General features: G+C 43.2%; 1 protein-coding gene across 1 annotated transcript; it reads right to left on the reverse strand.

Moving 5' to 3' along the window:
- Positions 1-1,629: 1,629 nt before the first annotated feature.
- Positions 1,630-19,450, reverse strand: stk35 (serine/threonine kinase 35). The gene is made up of 3 exons (XM_068733180.1): positions 18,708-19,450; positions 16,164-16,979; positions 1,630-4,904 (listed from the first exon to the last, which is right to left on the reverse strand). Exons 1-2 carry the CDS (start codon positions 19,261-19,263, stop codon positions 16,237-16,239), a joined length of 1,299 nt encoding a protein of 432 aa, XP_068589281.1. The 5' UTR covers positions 19,264-19,450; the 3' UTR covers positions 1,630-4,904; positions 16,164-16,236.
- Positions 19,451-19,861: the final 411 nt, after the last annotated feature.

The raw sequence follows: 19,861 nt of genomic DNA on the forward strand, positions 1-19,861 counted from the left end.
TTTATTTTAGTCAGAGCATTTGATGTCTTGATTGCAGGGGCGTGCGGTCAGGGGAGTCACCTGTCATCATGAAAAGTAAAAAACAAATAGTGATAAAATAAAATAAAAATTCATATTTATGTACTGATCTGTGCTATAAATGTAATTTCTGTATGATTCCAATCATTTCAAGCATGTCCTGTTCAAACAGAGAGGAGTCAGTGAGGTGAGGCAGTGACGAGCTGTTCCTCACCTCAGACTGTGAATCCCTCACTAACTGGGTTGAGCCTTTTGCTTTCTCATTGTTTGTCACCACTGTAATATTTGTAGACACTTTTATTATATGTCCTTTTTTTCCATAGAATAGGTCATGTTTTTCACATATGTGTAGAACATATTTAGTGTTGCTGATCTGACAGAAACCGCAGTGAAAAAGCACAGAGAGGCAAACACTACTCTGCCTCAAAGAAAAGGGTGAGAGAGAGCCCACGGGTCGGGTTTATGCTTGTTCTGTCGTTGCTCTTCTTCTACACTTCTCTTCTTCTTCTTAGATTTTGCTTTGACCGCAAAAATGTAAGATTCTATATCTAAGCTTAAAAATGTCTCAAAAAACAGGGAAATATGAACAAATCAACAGCAATTCAACGTCGGACAGGTAGAGTAACCTTTTATGTGTTTGTTGTTCTCTTTATACATCCGTGGTTGTTACACAGATTATCGCGGGATCTCACAATTTTCGCAGGTGGTCCCCGCTCCGCTTCTGAAACGCTCCCGGTGGAATCAAATATGTACCTTACCTATGTGTGTGTAAAGAATGCTGATATGAAATATGAAAAACAACCAGTAGTCAATGTGCAGGCTGCCAATTGAATGGTGATTTAAGCTTCTTGGGTTCATATATTTGTAAATCTGACTCGAGTCAGTGCTTCACCAGCCACGAACCTCACCACACGTCACTGATTGATTGCTGTCGGACTGTAAAGAGAATTTCAACAAATATGACAAAAAATGTTTTTGAAGATGGAAACCAGTCCTACTTTTAAAACCAACTCAAACTCATTGGACGATTTTCTAATACAGAGTAAATGGGAAGCACTAAAATAGAATTACCTCCTTGTGGTTGTATTCCTCCGCCAACCGATCATGTTGCAGTTTATTCGTTTTTATTAAGACTTAAATTTTTTTATCCTTTCAGACATTTGTGTGAATTAGCACAATAATTCTTGAGTTATGGCCAAAAATATTGACGTCTGACCTCCAAATTCTAATTAGTTCATCTTTCACTACAGGTTTTAGCCAAATTTGAAGAAGTCCCCTAGAGGTGTTCATGAGAATGGACCAGATGTACGGACAGACAGACAACCTGAAAACTTAATCCACTGTTGCCGGGGCAGAGGAATAAAATTGCTTCTAAAGTAAATTGCCTACCCTAGCTTTAACTTAAAAAAAAAAGCTATTTTAAGTAAAGAAATTAATAAAAGACAGATAAAGGGATTGAGTAAAACATCTCTCACACACACACACACACACACACACACACACACACACACACACACACACACACACACACACACACACACACACACACACACACACACACACACACACACACACACACACACACGTATATATATATAATCCAGACAGTCATAGTTTTTGATCATTTTTATTCCAAGAAAAGTTGTCAAACATATTTACAGCAAAACACGATGCTTTCTCAAACATCGAATGGCTCCGGTCAGCTTCATTAACAAAAAGCGGTTCTTATTCAAAACAACATACATTTCTGAACACACTGGAAATATATGCACTAAAAGAGAAAAGTTTGAGATGTTACACACAATTGTTTGAGAACGGTGTTGACGGTGAGGCAGTGAAACATTTTGCATAGTGTTTAGTGTCCTTCAAGTGGAATCATTGCTAGTTTTTAAGAGAGCTAAATGAAATGGCTCATAGAAAAAAGGACAGTGACAACAGGGTAGGTGGACAGTTTGGAGTTGTAAAGATCCTCAGTTAGCTTATCACCACAGCAATGCCATATACAGGTTTACCTATGTTAGGTTTAATGCTTGTACTTGTACAGAGAGCGGGTCAGAGACTAAACATCTGAGAGTAAGTAACAGATCTGTTATGTGCTACACTAGTCTTTTGGCAAGAAGTGAAAGTTGAACATCGTGCTTTAACATAAGCAACAGGTGTGTTAGCATTCAACAACTACAGCACCCATGAGAGTCAAAGAGCAGCAGCGCTAAACGCACATTTTTATTGCGTTTTAATCCCAAACATTCCTACCATCTCTCAAAGTTCATGAGTCCTACACCTTCAGGATAACCACCAGTTTAAGATCAAATTGAACATTCAGAAGGAAGCACTTTCATCTAAACTTTGCCACAAACTCCTTTTTTTTTTGCTCCCACTTTTGTGCTGTATGTGTTAAGGTTAAGGTCAGTATGCCTCAACTGAAGTGGCCTCGAGGAGGCTGTGACAGCAGGGTTTTCTTTGAGAGCGGCCACTGGAAACAGCTAGAACCCCTTTTGTTTGAAGACATGGTCGCTGTCACGCTAACTAATTCGGGCCATATATAGTCTCATAGGAGCTGTAGATGTTGAATGAAAACGACAGAATTGTGGACTATCTCTGTAATGCAGCCATTAAGCGAGAAGCGGACAGGTGTTGCAGATGTAGTCGTCGTAAAGGCAGAAGCTAAGTATTACTTGTAGCTAAGCAAAATGCCACACAGAGAAGTCAGCAAAAGATGGGCTCAAGATAGGAGAGAGAGGGAGAGACTTAGTCTGAGGTAAAACAAATCTATCCCACTCGAGCAGAAACTAAGGTAGATAAGATGTTTCAAAGTGCTGAGAATGAGGTAGGACCACACTACGCCTTTAAAAGGGACAGTCCACCCCAAAATCAAAAATGCACACATTTCCTCCTATCTGTAGTGGTGCTTATCAGTCTAAATAGTTTGGGTGTGAGTTGCCTCGTGTTGGAGATATCGGCCGTAGAGATGTCTGCCTTCTCTCCTACTAAATGAAACTAGATGTCACTCGGCTTCTGGTGGTTGAAACTGCTCACAAGTCTGTGGATTATCTTGAGTAACCCGGTCCTGATTTAATTGATAAATGGCACTGGAGGTAAAATGTACAAATAATTAGATTTTGGGGTGAACTGTCCCTTTAAACCTACTACTACTACTACTACTACTACTACTGCTGCTGAGTCACTGAACTGAAAGCAGAGGGAGGTTTTTGGTCATTCCTGTGGTCTAAAAGCAGAGTTTTTGTAGGTCCAGAACATACAATCCCTCTTGTCAGACTCACTGCTGTATGCTTTAACCACTCTCTGCTTGCTTTTTTTATCCGTGTTTCAATTATTCTGTGCCTTTTGAACTTTTGCATTTTGTTCTTTCCATCTTTCCTAGAAATCCTGGCTGCTTCAAGTACCACCTCGGCTGTGGATCAACTAACCGAACGTGTTCCACGCCGCATTACGTGCTGCTGCAGAGAGCTCGAAGCACTTCAGTAAAGACGGGAAGGAAGAAGAGGGGACAGTCAGGATGCGGCTGCTTTTTGGGGATTGTTTCCAGATGGCAAATCTGCAAATTTCCCCGAGAGTCTCTAAAATGGTCAACAGGCATCTTAATACTGCTAGAATGACCCCTTCAACACTGCTCATATCACACCAACCAGAACCCTTCAAACTCTCAAGGTGGAGCCCAGATCAGTGTCTCACTATCTCTTAATGATGATTGCAGGTTACCCACTGACTTGATATCTTGAACTGTATTATAATCCACTCCTAAAACGCCACACTCAACCTCAATGTAAAAAGAAAAAAAAACATTCAGTACAAAGTTACCAAAAACATCCATCAGCCCACCTTGATCATGATTGTTTCTTGGTCACACGTTCATTTGATTCTAAACAGATATACGCATTTCTATCCAACAGGTGCTCTTTGGATTCAACAGGAACATCAACACTAATCTGAATTGCCTGCTGGACCTTGTTTGGTTACAGTAGGACAGTATTGTGTGGAGTGGATACAGGCCTGCTACTTCTAAAAGGTGTGGTTTCTACAGAACACGGTCAATACAACATCGTTCACACTTGTTCTGCCTCGATTTGTGAAATAATTCTTTCTTAACATGAGCGCACAGGTGAGACGGACACAATAATCGTCGGTGGCCATTTCTTCATTTTAGTAACAGCTTCAGGGTGAGTCATCATGAATGCATGTGAGCCTTTTGCGTAGAGGACGGCCTCGTTCTCGCGTGACCTTAGGGCGGCCCTGGGGGATGGTGTTTAAAAAGTGTGACATCATTGAAAGCCAAATATTCCATCGGTCAATTGCAGTTTTTTTCTGCAGACAGAAACCTGCACGAGACAAAAGTGTGGTTTCTGTCCCGCTGTGTGAGTTTTAACCCACCAAATCGTTTTAACTCGTGATCCAATCGCACTTGGTGTGAATCATCTTTAAGGCACGGGGTTGTACAGGGGGTGGAGCAAACCGGTAGTGACGTCTGTTGTTTATAGTGATTCACATACCATCATCAGTAAAGTGATGCTTTGACCTCCAGGTACTGGTACAGTCCAGTACGTTACCTCTACATTATACATGTTAAAGGAAGAGCAGGCCTACACTGGGGCTGTTGGGGACAAACATCGACAAATATAAACCCGGTTATCACATCCATCATCCACCAGTTAAATGTCCTCAGCTCCACGGTGACGGCCACTTGGAACTGCGTGGTTCCAGAAGAGCACCGCTGTGGTCTGGTTTTGCATACGGTTCCCGTCCCAGAGTTTTGGAATCATCGGCCGGTCCATCGCTTCCCGCTCAAATCATGATTGTGGATTCTTCAGTTCAGTTTGTCAGAGTTTCTTTTATTTCCAACGGAGTCCACGTCCATGTAGTAAACAAAGCTGCAGAGACACAAAGAATGAACAGGTCAGCATGGAGCAGCAAGACAAATCCCATAGGTTTTCAGAACATTCTTGGCTCCCATTGGGTTTCTGTGATACCAAATACCTCCATATCTATATTGTACGATTGACTCACTAAATATTCACTCATTGACATTTTTGATGAATAATCATCAGTGGATAAGATGTGGGCAAAAATAACATTTTGTGGGTTCAGAATATGACATCACTGTAATGCAGCCTTTGAAAGAGGAAAAGACACTTATGCCATGTTACGATATAAAAACACTCAGACAATATCCTGTCTAGTGTCGCGATGTCGATATAATATTGATATACAGTCCAGCCCTACACTATACATGTGTGTTGGTAACCTGACATGCCCGGTTTGTTCATTGGAATCATTGGAAACCGTTTGGAAAAGGGCAGGCGCTTTCACAAAATACTTGGCAGCTGATTGGATGGCACAGTTGTCTGTAAATCGATGCTGAAGCCAGTCAGGAGAAGAGCAAAAACAACAATTCCCTCGAGTGAAGCCGCCATGAGCTGTCTCTATCTCACATTATACGTACAACAAAGCCACAGACTGGCCGACAATCATGGAGTCACTGCATCCACACCCACCTGCAGCCAAACGACAACCCCACCTGACACCCTGAGCGTCTCCCCTGCCTGTAGATGCTGTGCTCTAATAATAGCCCAGCAGGCTGGCGTGCCACAGCTTGTGCTAGCAGCGGTTTGTTGCTCTCCTCATTGGTTGCGTAAGCCTCACAGCGCATGGTCTGAACACAAGTGGGTCAGCTTAGCAGGAAGCACGCATGTTGGGGACGGTGAATCAGGGATGATGTGCTGAACAGGGACATGAAAGTGCTTATGTCACTGCTGAGGATGAGCACTCTGAATTCCTCATATGTTTACAGTGTAATACAGTATACCGTTCACAATGTGGTGCTATTGGAAAAAAGACATTCAGTCCACAGGTTTCATCCTCTTATAGGCTACGTCCAACGTCGTTCAATGTATTTTTTATAGTCCAAAATCACAAATGGCTCAGAGGGCTTCACAATTTGAATTCATCTCCTTTTTTCATCTCCAATCTTTGGACACGCAAAAGGATTCATTTCTGAGGTGAACCCTGTGAGTTCACGGTGCCCCGAGGTGTCTGAACTCACTGGGGTGGCTCAAATTCTTCAGCACTCAGCAGTTTCTTTTTTGTTTTTACGAGAGCAGCTGTGAGGGAACGTTGTACCTGTGTGAACTTTAAGGAGCATGCCTCGCATACCTGACTATACATCTCACCATGGATGGGTTACATGACTCCACACTAACTAAAGACAACACAGACTGTAAGCAGCAGGGCTCGAAGTGGAAAAAAATATCAGCAATCATTATTACACTCTTCAATTTTTACAGTGAATGAAAGATACTAGGAGATATTTGGTTTATTTCATCAGTAAATGTTTGACCATTAGCAAAGCTTTCACAAAGATGAAGGTCTTCCTTTGGAAGGACTCTCTGTTTGCTGCTGTGCTTTCTACTAAAGCACAAGCTGCTATTAAACAGGAGAAAGCAAGCCGCTATGATCTGGAAGCTCTTAATAACTACTAACGGGCATGTGGTTGAAAACACTTAAAACAAAGAACTCTGAAGGAGCGTTTGCATGACAAACTTTCATCTGCTGAATAGACTGACAGGTTTGTAGACAGAAGGAATTTTTTCTTTTACACGAGACAGTTTTATTATGGTTATGCTCCTATGATTATTAGTAAAATAAAAGGTTCCATATTTGCTAGTCTGGGACTTCCGAGTGTGCACAAACCCAAACTGTCACACCTGGAACATTTAGCTATCTTCTGCATTAAGGCTTTACTTCAGCAGCTCTATAATGTCCTAATAACTGTACTGGGAAGTGTCCCGCAAAGAACCATGTAGTTAGATATTGATTATAGAAAAACAAAAGCAAAGGTCTGAAACAATTATCAGAGTTTAGTTTACTGTGCTAATTGGAGGTTGAAAATTGATAACGCATTTAAATGTTCCTACAGTGGATAGTTCCAGAAAATGTCCTATGAATTTGCAGTTCAAGGTGCACAACACAGAATTTAATAGCACATCTATTGCCACCACGTGGCTCTAATAGTGGAGACAGCTGAGCCGGCAGCTAGCAGCTAACATGGCTGCTGACGGACAACAGGCACAGAGGAACGCACAGAGTAGGGGCAGCTGTTCATTACATTTTCAATACATAATAGGTCCAGTGTGCTAACTAGTCCATACGATATGTAGTCTAAAGACATATAAAAGTGTTCTGGTCGAACCCTTTCTAAAGTCAACATATCATTTTTCTGCTTATTTCCCTGTGGGAGATATTACTGCTACATAAATAAGCAGGACAAAGAAAACAAGGTGAACGTCGTAGCCCTGCAGATCCTGGACAAACTGAGGCCTGCTGCCTCCTCAGCCAGCCTGCCAGCCATTTGCCTTTGCATAACCCACAACTACTACCTCGTTAAAAAACCAGCAGAGACCGGTATCTTTGGGGAAGTGGCGGGGCCTGGTTTCTCACAGCGCTCTATAATAACCAGTTGGAGAGGGAGGAGAGGGAGCGTGTTGCCGTTTTACGAGCCCCGGGTGATTTTGTGGGCCGTGCGGCAAAGCAATACATTCCTCTTGGCTGGCGTTCATGTAAAATGCTTCATTTTGTAAGCTTAGGTGTGCGCCTCCCAGTTCCTCTTGATGCAAAAACTGACAAAGCATTCCCAGCAAATGCAGAGGTTGTGCAATATGATCATCACCTTTAATAACTAGAAGGGCACTCGAAGAGTCCAGACCTCCGCCAAAACCAAATGCCCTGATCTCACAATGTTAAAGGTTTTATGTGCGTCATTCAGAGAATTAAAACATATGTGCAATATAGGATATAGCTAATGACAGCTGCTCTGCACTGCGCTCATACTGCGCTCCGGTTCCCCCTCCCCCGGGTTAACACTGTTAGCTCTGTCAGCACTGCTGCCATTGCTAGCACTGTTAGCACCGTTGGCCGCGGTCATTCCGGCTCAGTAGTATTTCAGTAATCTTGCTGACAAACAGACGAACCGGGCCAAAACGTAACCTCCTTGGTGGAAGTAACCAGTGGACAAAACCAACAATGAAACTTTTCAAGGGTTGGAATGACTTTCAGGATTTATGCTTTCTAGTAAAACGGAGCTGCCACTAAAAGAGTAGTCATTCTGCCATGATCAGTTATCTAGAATAACGCCAGTCAGACGTCAAATATTTGTCTAAATACTGAATACTTTCTGTTTATAAAGTCTTGAGAACAGAGAAATTTGACAAATGAGAGGTTCTGGTTCTGTACGGTTTCAAAATACAAACTAAACGTGAACAAGGAGAAATCTGCTCCAAGGCCGAGCCCCACATTGGTTCAAGGTTTGTCTCTCTGTTTGTTTGTTTGTTTGTTCCACCATCTGCGCCCCGCGGGTAATCCTACCATCTTGAAGTTCTTATGTCTCGGGACAGAGTGCACAGTTGCTAGCAGCGGTGACGGAGCGAATGCATGAAACCCTAAAGTAAAATCAGAGGGAGGAGGGCCAATCTCTGGCCCCTGCAACAGATGCGGCCCGCGTTTCTATACATCTATTATTTACAGGTCAAAATGAACCCCGTCAGCTTTGGTGCAACCATTCAAATGTTATGAACCGTCAATACAACAGTGTACAAGAGGAAAGAAAGACAATCCACCGCAAGGCCCAAATATGACCAGGTACGGCGCCAGCAGTGGGATGTGATGCTCAGGCTGTTGTAGATGGTGCACACACTGTGAGGAGATTAACACGGTGTAAAGAGCTTACAGCCCATTAGGTCCAACACAGCCAGCATGAATGGGGAAGGCGGAGTGGAACAGATGAAGATCCATGTTATTCCAGAGCACCGTGGGATGACGGGGTTTCCTGGACAGTATCAGGTGATGGAAGGCTCTAGACTTTTTTATGGACAAATAACACAAAAAATAAAAAAAGACTTTTGACACAAACTTTTCCTTTTGAGTAAACACAAAGACGTGCTCCACGCAAATCGTTTGAGTAGGAACTCGTTTTGGCAGTTCTTTCTCTCTGAACCCTGAGGGCCCGAAAGAAAATATTTACAACATCCTCACTTTTACAACCAGGTTGCAGAAGAACGCCAATGCGCTTATAACACCAACTCCCAAAATCTTATAAAGGTGGCCTCCCTCTGGCATTTCTCAGCCCCTCTTTAATAACCCCTCCCGACTGAGCCAGAGCAGAACATAGCGTACCCAGCCTTCAAACTGCTGTCCAAGCTACTTCATTTCCTTTAGGGGAGCAACATCAGCATCCTCTCAGACGCCGCTGTCTTTTGTTTCAAACGCATCCCGCTTTGGAGTGCTCAGATAAGATGGCAGACACGTGCAAAGAGAAATTCCTCAGCCCTGCTTGAAGGCATCAGTGTGTTTGTTACAGTGGGGGTGCTCATGCGTGCCTTGCGAGGACAACACCCTGACAATGCCTCGACTTGTAAAAAGCCTGTCCACGCCGCCGGTGGAATCAGAAAGGATTCCCAGAGTGAGGACTGTACACGTGTGGGACCGGGGCTTACAGCGCTCTGGCCTGGTTTAGACAGAGGCGGCATGTAGCTGGCAGTCTGTGAGAGGACAAAATGTTCCAGCAGCAAGCCTGGAACAGCCTCCATAATCCCTGAACCAGGAGCGGCATTCTCATTGTCCAGCAATGAGAAGAGGGAGGGGGAGATGGGGGAGATAGATGGGTAGAAGGACGTCACACAAAACAGACGAGCGCATGATGACGATATGATGCTGACATTATAGATTCCTGATGCATGCCATTAAATATTTAGTATTTGCACTGTGTGCACTAGGAACCAGGGCTGTCAACGATTATTCTAAATTAAAATATATATATATATATATATATATATATATATATATATATATATATATATATATATTTAAATGAAGAAAAAAAAAACAGACATTGAAATATGAAAATGTATATTCAGTTGTCAAAAAAAAAGAAAAAAGCAGCACTACCGCAGTTATTTACCACAAAAAGGGAATCACATATCATCACTTGCATTTACTGAAGATGAAATGTTACGGGAGGCCAGGCTGGAATACCAATAATTCAACAACTCAAGCGTGACGTCATGTAAACAAAGCACGTACCTATCAGCTGTGCTCCAGATCAGACTGGAGACGTAACCGCTGAAAAGATGGCTGAGTACTTCTTGCTTTCTTCTTACGTTTGTAGTTTTAAATAGAAAACACTATTTATATTAAGATATTTACTGGACATGACATAGAATAAAGCCAAGAGCAAGTAGGAAACCACAACCCCACACTGAAGGGACCTCGTCATAATGATTATTACCAAAGTAGCTGTTTGTACAACCTCATCAAACACAGCGACTGCAAAAAGAGCTTTAGCTATAGGCTCTTTTTAAATGGGGAAAATGGTGCTAGAAATAGTTTCAATGCGCAAATGAAGCCTAAAAGTATCAAAATGCACTTAAAAGTGCCAAAAGTCAAAGTACTCATGAAGTACATACTAATTTGCCCATTTCGGAATAATATATATCATATTATTGGATTTGAATTACGTGTTTATCACTTTAATGTTGCAGCTGGTAAAGGTGGAGATAATTTGAATTTAATATTTTATATATTAGTTAAACAGACAGCTGGGCAGCTTGTGAATTTTGCTCAGGGGAAAAATGAAGACTTAATGATATCATATTTAATTTACTGTTTATATTATGTATTGTCAATCTGAATCTGAAAAGCAACTAAAGCTGTCAGACAAACGTAGGGAAGTAAAAACTATATTTGCCTCTGAAATGTTGAGTTGAAGTTTAAAGTAGTATGAAATAGAAGTAAAGTACAAGTACCTCAAATTTGTATTTAGGGTCCAGTGCTTGAGTAAATATAATTAGTTACTTTCCAACACTGGAAAGTTGAGAAACGCCATGGAGTTAGCTAATGCTAGCTAGTTTAGCTGACATTACACTTCATGGAGGTGGCTTTAAACAGTCCAGAATGTTATTTAGGTTGCGTTGTTGTGCTACTGGTATGGAATAACTGCTTTGGGTCTTGCTGTTGGTCAGATTCAATAAGACACAGCATTCGGTTATATCTGTTGGCATGTTATCCATGACGACATGCTGGACTCAGTCAGCAAAGCCTTGAAGCTCCGCCCCCGCTGCTGCACAGAGCGCTGTTTGCTCGCTCATTAAAAGTTTAGTAATATTAAACATGTCGTGTGTCCAAATTGCACCAACTTTAAACACTTTTAACACGTCCTTGTGTTCCCAGCAACACACCCACCAAGTGTGAAGAAGATCGGATGGACGGTTCTGGAGATATGCGAAGGACACACATACAGACACAGATTCCTTGCTTTAAAGTTAGAAGAAAATGATCAAACTGGAACATTTCCATCCCTACACTGTTCTGGCAGATTCCCACTGAAAGAATAGCCCCATGAGTCGATTCATGTGTCAGACCAGAGATTGAGTGTGTGCTAAAAGTCGTCAGTGATGCAAGTATCGTTAGCCGTACCCTCGGTCAGTCAGCTCCTGACATAAACACACGACTCCCCTCATCTCTCTGAGTTCAGCCTCTAATCCCCCGGTCCCACTCTCCCTCCTGTTGCGTGACATGCAACATCCCATCATGCCGCGCAACAACGAAGCCAAACTGCAGCAGTGCACTAGCACGCAACAACACCGTCAGAGTGCACCCTGCTGACAGCTGGGAGCCGAGAGGTGTCACAGGGCGAGCAGGCGGGGTCTCTTGGTGGGGGGGGGTGGGGCTTACAGTAAGGGGCTAACAGAGAATGAGCGCAGGATCAGAGAGCTAATTGTCAAACAAACGCCGACCTAGCCCCGGTCAATGGTGAGTTCAAGTTCAAACAAACAGACGGACGCTTTCAGGTCACTGAACATCCACTCGGCGGCTGATTGATGTGCGACAAGGAGTTTCCGCTCTAATTAGCAAACTGAGACAATTAACATCTTACACTTTTCCTACACGCTCACCACAGCAAAAAAAAAAGTTAGTTCCTGCTGCCCGTGTATGTATATTTGGGGGGGGGGGGGGGGGGTTTCCAAAATACATCTCTGTTAGAAAGTGGGTGAGGCTAGGTCATGACTAAGTAAAGGTTACCATAATTTTCCCCAAAAATCAGCCAGGTGACATTCTGTTGAATCATTTCCAAAAACTGTGCTGAAAGTACTCTGTGTCATTGATAAATACAGAGTGAAAGACTGTGTACTGTAGTGTGGTAGTGTGAATACAATCACCCACTGCATGCATGTGTCCTTCTAAAGGTATTTATATTACAAGGGTTGCGAGCTAACAGCATGTGGTCAACAATATTAATAGGTTATACAGTATGGCGTTCTCCTGTCAGTAGAGAATTACAATACAGTTTTATCATCTTTCTAAAATTAAAATATATATTACTACTTCAATAGCTGTAGTATATAGTACTTTTCAGTGGAAAACTTCTTCCTGAACTCTCTTTATTCAGGTGAGTTAACAGTAGCCTATAAATAACTTTTATTGTGATTAAGACAGATAATGTTATCACCATCCTGTGATTATATTATGTGATTATGATCTGAGTCAGAGTTAGCATAAGTAAGTAATAAAAGAGGACGTAGGAAGTAATATCTGTTGAATACTCCACTTTAACTTTAAAGGTTTTCTTCTGTGTTACATAAAGAGGTAACATAAAACTTTCTTACAGACCAAAAATAAGAAGGCTGCTTTTTGGAAGGTGATTCAAGCTTTTGTGGCTGAAAATGTCCTTTTAGCTGGGAGAGGTTTATGGAAGTAAATATGCAAACGCAGCTGTGTTGCAGTCATTCCTATTTCCTTCACTCTGGATAAAACGAAAGAGCAACAACACTAGTGAGTGGGAGGAGAGCTAGAAACGTTGTTAGCGCTGGAGCTAACTGCTAACGTAAGGAGGTTCCATTGAGTTACCCTAAGACGCGTTCAAGCTATATTCGGTAAAAAAGAGTATTGTACGAAAGTAAATTATAATGTGATGTGTTCAAATGTAACCTTGTAAAATGTAGTTTTGGTGAGGAACTTGAATAAACACATTTGTTTGAAGGAGATGTTTTTACAGCAATATAAAATAGATATTATAGATGAATTTTGACTTTAACGTTTAACTTCCTAACACTAGCTCTAAGGAGCTCATAAAACATCATTAAAACCACTAATGCCATGATTTTGGCAATAAAATTATTTTATTTCCTAATCATTTGAATCGTGTTCATGCAAATAACAACTATAGAATAAATATAACAAAGGACCGTGGTGGAGCCCTGTAAAACCAGCTGCTGTAACAAAACAGAAACTACCTGTATCGGTACCTGATACAGCTCGTTGACGAATGGCAATCGATATTGATGACAAAAAAAGTAACATGAAAGTTAAAGTTGAAAGTTATATTTGCGCCTCCTTTTTCTCTGCTGATCAGATCACCGACTCAAAACCACTGTGACACAATCCAACCGTGACTTATATGATCCGTTGCAAGCCTTCTCACAATCCACCTTTCCTGTCAACATACATAATGCAATATTAATGCAACTAAACCTTGATGCACTTGTCGAAAGTGGTTTTGGATGAGTGCTCACCGCCAGTGAAAAGGAAGAAGATATCACAGGAGGAAGTGACTTGCGTAACAGTCGGTATTTGATGGGAACTGAATTCCGTGTTGTCACGAGAGAGGTTAATCACATCCAGTGTTAATATGAACCAGAAAAACCTCATGTACTGTGCGATGCCGACGATCCTTCATCTCTGCCGATAGCTCATTGTTTTCAGCTTGTTTTGCCCTCAGGCCCAGGTTGTGTCCTCCTCCCTTCCGCTCACATACAGTAGTCATGCTCTTACCCCGCCCTCACCCATCCCTCACCCATAGGTCTTTAACAACACCTCATGTGAGCTACCTCAGTTAACGTCACTCACTCATCTTGTTAATCAATAGCTCGGTTTTGTGCGCGGGTGACGATGCAGCAGATACTCATGTTAATTCTGTTTCCTCGACAGTGACGTGGGAAGCTTTGGCAGAAATCAGGAGCAGCAGTCACGTCTTCTGATGTTGTGCAGTCGAAATAGTTAAAGGGACAGTTCACCCCAAAAATCCAAAAACACATATCCCTCCTCTTTAGTGCTATTTATCAGTGTATATTGCTGTGGTGTGAGTTGCCTAGTTTTGGAGATAAGGGTCGTAGATAATGTCTGCCTTTCTCTACGATATAACAGAACTATAAGGCCAAAAAAAAAATTCTTCAGTCTCTTTCCAGAAATCATCATCCAGAATCAACTCACGCCGAAACAATGTAGGTTGATACATGTACTACATGTAGGAGGAAAAATACATATTCGATTTTTTGGGGGTGAACTGTCCCTTTAAGGATAGAAAATAGTTCTAGTTTATTACACCGTGGATCTCATTTCACAGTTTTCCTATTATCCAATCTATGATGATAACCTTGTTAATGAAACCTTGGTGTGCAGCGACATCGCTAAACAAATCTCCAGGTTAGCCGTTTCCTCTTCCACATTAGGAAGAGGAAACCAAAGGTGAACTGTAAAAGTATCTCTCAACCTGTCCACTGTAAGATCCATTACAGTTTACAGAACCACTTCCTGCTTCAGCTTCAGCTCCAAATGAAAGGGCTTAAAGGGTTGTCTGAGCGCTCATGTGTATTGGTCCGTTCGAGTTGGTTGTAGTGATGGTTGGGTTTTTCCCACATCACATAAAATTGCTTTATAAGCACAATGTGATCATGTCTAATATAAATCGTGACAAAGACTAATAAAATAAGATGCAAATATACTGAAATCATGCTTTAAAGAAATCCCTATGCACAGGATTCTATGCATGTTTGACTAGAACTCATGCCAGATGTAGAGTGGATGTGTGTCATGGTGGAAGGATGATAGATTCAAACAGACACGCTTCACCTACTTTCATTCTGAAATCTTACACTCGCCCTGTACAAGTCAACCTGGCTACTGGAGGTAATCAAAGCAATGGCTTCTCTCTTCGCTGTAAAGAGCAGCGACAGGACGTTTCTGAAACACACTCTAACATGTTGTAAACCATAACAGTGACTTCACACCACCGGTGGCTATCAACAGAGGGGTGGTCCAGACAGGCTAATGGTGTCAGCTGAAAGGAAGATTAGCCGATTTCAGCACTGGGTTACCAACGGCCAGTGTTCCCTTTAAGCCAGTAATGAGAGTCCTGTGTCACAGAGGAGCCTGCAGCTTTTATTTCTCACTAATCACTTCAGCTGCTCCTCCTCTCTGGTTAAAAGGTGGATGAATAAGCTGTAGTATGGTTTGGTTGAGCTAAAAAACCCTGCTGGTTCCCCAGTTGCACACAACTAATTTAACGCTGAAGTTGGTAGCTTTAATAAGAATACATTTTTCACATATTTTGCTCAAACTGTCACAATATCCTGACAGCAGTACATGAGACAGATAATTTTGGAAAAAATGTGGTTCCTCTGCCTCCTTTTATTGCTCCTAATGATATTTGGAAGATTCCACTGCACCCGAAGGAAAACGACCAATCAGAGCCGAGGAGTCTCTAACGAAGCTGCCAATCACTGCTCATGAATGCCAATCAAACTGTCAAAGTAGGCAGCGCAAATCAAATATGAATCAACATTCTTACACGTATTGCAGTAACTGTTTAGCTGTAAATTAGAACGTTTGAGACCCTGCCGCCATGTTGAAATCGGTCGAACCAAAACCAAGCACCGCCCACCGACCGGAGCAAACTTTCTCATTTTAAAGCTGAACAGTAACTGAAAAATGTTTCTGAAAACATCTGAGGCGAGATAAAGTCAGTGAAAGACAGAATCTTGATTCATATTCAATCATAGCTGGATAGTTTGACAGTTTGATTGAAGTTGACAAGCAGTGATTGACGGCTGCATCTCCTCGGCTCTGATTGGTTGTTTTTCTTCGGGCCTGGTGGGATCTTCTAAATTCAATTAAACGCACTAAAAGAAGGCAGAGAAACTTGATTTTTTTCACAGATTATCTATCTCAAATCCTACTGTCAAGATATACTGACATTTTGGGCAAATATGACAAAAAGTTATTTTTTATCAAAGTTACCAACTGCAGATTTAAAGAGAGCATTCCTAGTAACATTGATGAGTGATCAAGGAAGTGGAGCTTACCTGGGAAGGAAAGGGGTCCCTTCTTTGACTGGTTAGGGTAAAAAAAGGAGAGGTTTTGGGAAGGTGGGCGTCGTCACGCAGCACACGTGACTTGGTCCATCCGCACCTCCAGCTGGAAGGCGTCTGGTCGGTCCTGAGGGTTGACTGCAAGCATGTCCTGGAGGAGTTTCTTCACCCCCTCAGACATGGAGCTCCTGGCCTTCTGAGGGATGTGGAGAACCATCTTGGGGTTCTCCAACAGAGCCTCCCCGACAGGTACAATCTCTGTGCCCTGCCGTATGTAGGTGCCCAGCAGTTCGCGCTTGGACTCTGCGTCGATGAAGGTGATCCGCTCGATCATCGCCCAGATGATGATGCCCAGCGCGAAGATGTCGGCCTTGGCTGTGTAGTGGCCCTCCCACACCTCGGGGGCCATGTAGAAGTCTGAGCCACAGGCCGACGACAACCAGAACTTGTTGATGTTGATGATGTTGTTCTGGTTGCTGCCTTTGCCGCCAATCCCCGCCGCAGGGCGTTCCTCGCTGTTCTTGGAGTTGAGGCCCGCGCAAACTTTACTGAGGCCGAAGTCGGCCACTTTGAGAACGGGCGAGCCGGATTTCTGCGAGATGAGGATGTTGTCCGGCTTCAGGTCCCGGTGGACGATGTTGTTCTTGTGCAGGAAAGCCACGGCGCTCGTCAACTGGCGCATAAAGCTCCGGTTGGTCTGGGGGTCGGGCCGGCGGGACAAGATGTACTGGTTGAGGTCCCCGCCCTCGCAGAACTCCATGACGAACCAGAGGTAGCACGGCTCCTCTGGGTGACCCAGGATGCGCTCCCCTGCAGCGGGCAGATTGGAGATGGACAGATATGACCTGGTTAGTGAGATGTTCAAAGGCTCAGACCAGCGGTCACTCTGTACTAAACAATGATGCATACACAAGTCGAGAACGCACAAGTACAGTGCTGCTTTCACTATCATTTCATCACAGTATTAGTCATGCTAATTATCTTGCTACTGAGCTATGAGATTCTGAGGCTAGAGGTCTAACCACTCTTTATGCGTCGATGAGGTCCGATGCAACTGAAACTAAGAATAAGTCCTCCACAGGTTTGAGGAGAAACGGGTACTGTGGTACTCATCCTGAGGAAATATAACCACTTTCAGAGGTTTGCAATTGCATGATCTGTGCCACGGTAAAGAGACTTTGCAGACTACATTTCAACCTGGTTGAAATTGTCAACCTCTTCCATTAAACACTGATGGTAAGAGTGTAAAATGATGGGCATTATACTGTATAAACTGTATCTGTAACAAGCTGAGATCAGCTGATAAATCGGCCCAGACAATTAATCAATCAGGCTCTAATAGACACCGGTGCTTTTTCTCACATATCAATTCTTTAATCTATAAACTATAACGTGACTTTCAGATGTCCAAACAGCGTTGCTCCCCCCACACTGCCCTGATGATCACTCTGTGTTGCTGTTGACTACTTGGCTTTACACTTTAGAAACTAGGTCAAATAGACCAAAACAAAAAGGTAAGAGGGCAAACACATAGAAAAAACAAATCTTTTGAGTTGCTAATCCTACAACCATCCCATATTGCCCTATGATGGCTGCAAAAGATGTCGGCTCAAGATTAATATTTAATTTCAAGAGCCCGAATGGTGACACTTATGTAACAGCCAGGCTATTAAAAGAACAACAAAAGACAAAGACCGCACAGATTCAGTTATAACTCTGGACTTTTTAACTGCACATGTCCACGTCGGTATTTCATCCATTATTTTTTATTTTCTGAAGATGTATTCACCAGCTATCCATTTTTATTAGGCATGCTGATCAATAACAAAGGAAGTGGGAAGTAGGTCAAACTGGATTGATGACAACCATGACACATTCAAAATATATATTATATATACATACAATAAATAAATCTGCAGCATTTCATGATAACATCCAACATTACACTGTAACGTCACTGTTTAGCGTCGGGAATCGAACTCGGCCAGCCCTGGGTTAGCATGCTGCCAACTAGTACACCGTGTTCTCTTGTGAGCTGAGGGACACACAGTGTACTCTGTGTGCCTACTATAGGTAACGTATAGCAGCGTCACTGACAGACAGGGGGGCCGCAAAAGGGCTCATTGTTACTTTTAATTCACAAAATCATTTTTCCGTGAATGAGCCTTTAGTACAGTTATAGCAGATTTTTTCTTTTTTTATTCATCTGTAAAGCAAAACAGTTTTGGTTCCACTAAATGCCATCAATCACAGACCCTATAGCGCGTGTTTACATGCACTGAAAAGACATTGAAGCATTTTGTAGCTGCATTTAGTGAAAGCATGAGACAGCACAGCCTTTAATACAAGGGCTCAAACACGGATTTAGAGCTTAAGCTGGCAAAACCACAGCCAATTTCTTCACTACTTATTAAAGTGTAATTTAATAAACATGCATTTGGAGTAGGGGGCACTCTCAAAATGATGCATGTGTTATTTCACCATTTGCAGTATTGCTGTTATTGTACTGAGGAATAAGTTTGACAATAGCCTGCATACCTTTGAGGGAGGTCTCCACCAGGCGCAGGTACTGCTTGGACCTCTTGTTTCCGTGGCTCATCTTCTGCGCCAGGCCCTTCTTCTGCAGGACGCACTCCTCCAGCTGGACCACATTCTGGTGTCGATTCTCCAGACTCGTCAGAGCCCAGAACTCGGCCAGCGCCAGCTCTACGTTTTCCGGGGCGTCGCACTGGAGCCTCTTCACCGCCACCCTGGCCCCCGTTTTCCGGGCTACGGCCTCGTAAACCACCCCGTAGCTTCCCCGGCCGACCTCCCGCATCAGGCTGTAGCGCGGAGACACCGCCACGGCGGGCTCCAGCCGGTCGTTCCGGAGGAAGCTAATGGAGAAGCAGTCGTCGTCCTCCTCCTCCTCCTCCTCCTCCATAGGCTCCGTACGGTTATTGTCCTCCACCGTCAGGGAGCGAAGGACTTTGCCCACTTCCCGCTTCATCTTCACGGACACGCTCCGCCTGCAGCCCCGCACGCTGCCGCTTACCTGTCTCCTCTTCTTCCCGTCGCAAATATCCATAACTTCTTCTTTGTTGAAAGTAAGCATGAAGGGAGGACGTGTTTATCTCTCATTACTTAAACTCTAAACTAATAAAGTTTGACGTCCTTACGTCTGTCTGGTTGACGTTCGGAGAGGTTAAACGCCAGCCTGTCAGCAGCGTGGAGCTCTGTCGCTGTTGGTAACGAAACGTAGGGACTACTTCACCTTCATAGACAAAATGTCCCAGCTCCCACAGTACACACGGAGAACAGAGGGCGTGGTGTTCTCTGCAGCCACGCGGTGATTGGCGGGGGGCGAAACGGCTCGCGGAGATCCCGTTTTGGTGAAAAGGGGTGGAGAAAGCGCGAGCACCGTGGTCGGAACACGCTACATTTGTTTTTATTTTGAAATAGGACGCCAGTCGTGATACTGGTCCGTTATCACGACAGGGTTCTTACTATACAGAGTAATAAAAAAGCAGAGAGGGGCGGGTTCAGGTGTACACCTTGTGCAGAGACCCGCACATGGGAAAAGTGTGCTCCAGACCCATCCTTCATATTACCACTGCATCAGGTATACGATTACAGGGAACAAAGGCAGCCACGGTTTTAGAAATACTAAGGCCATTAAGAGTGCCATTTCAGGAAAGTCTAACAACACAGAT

The sequence above is a fragment of the Cebidichthys violaceus genome, unplaced genomic scaffold (genome assembly GCF_023349555.1).
Source record: "Cebidichthys violaceus isolate CVI_PGR_0920_01 unplaced genomic scaffold, fCebVio1.0.p SCAF_6, whole genome shotgun sequence".
In the NCBI taxonomy this organism is placed as follows: Eukaryota; Metazoa; Chordata; class Actinopteri; order Perciformes; family Stichaeidae; genus Cebidichthys; species Cebidichthys violaceus.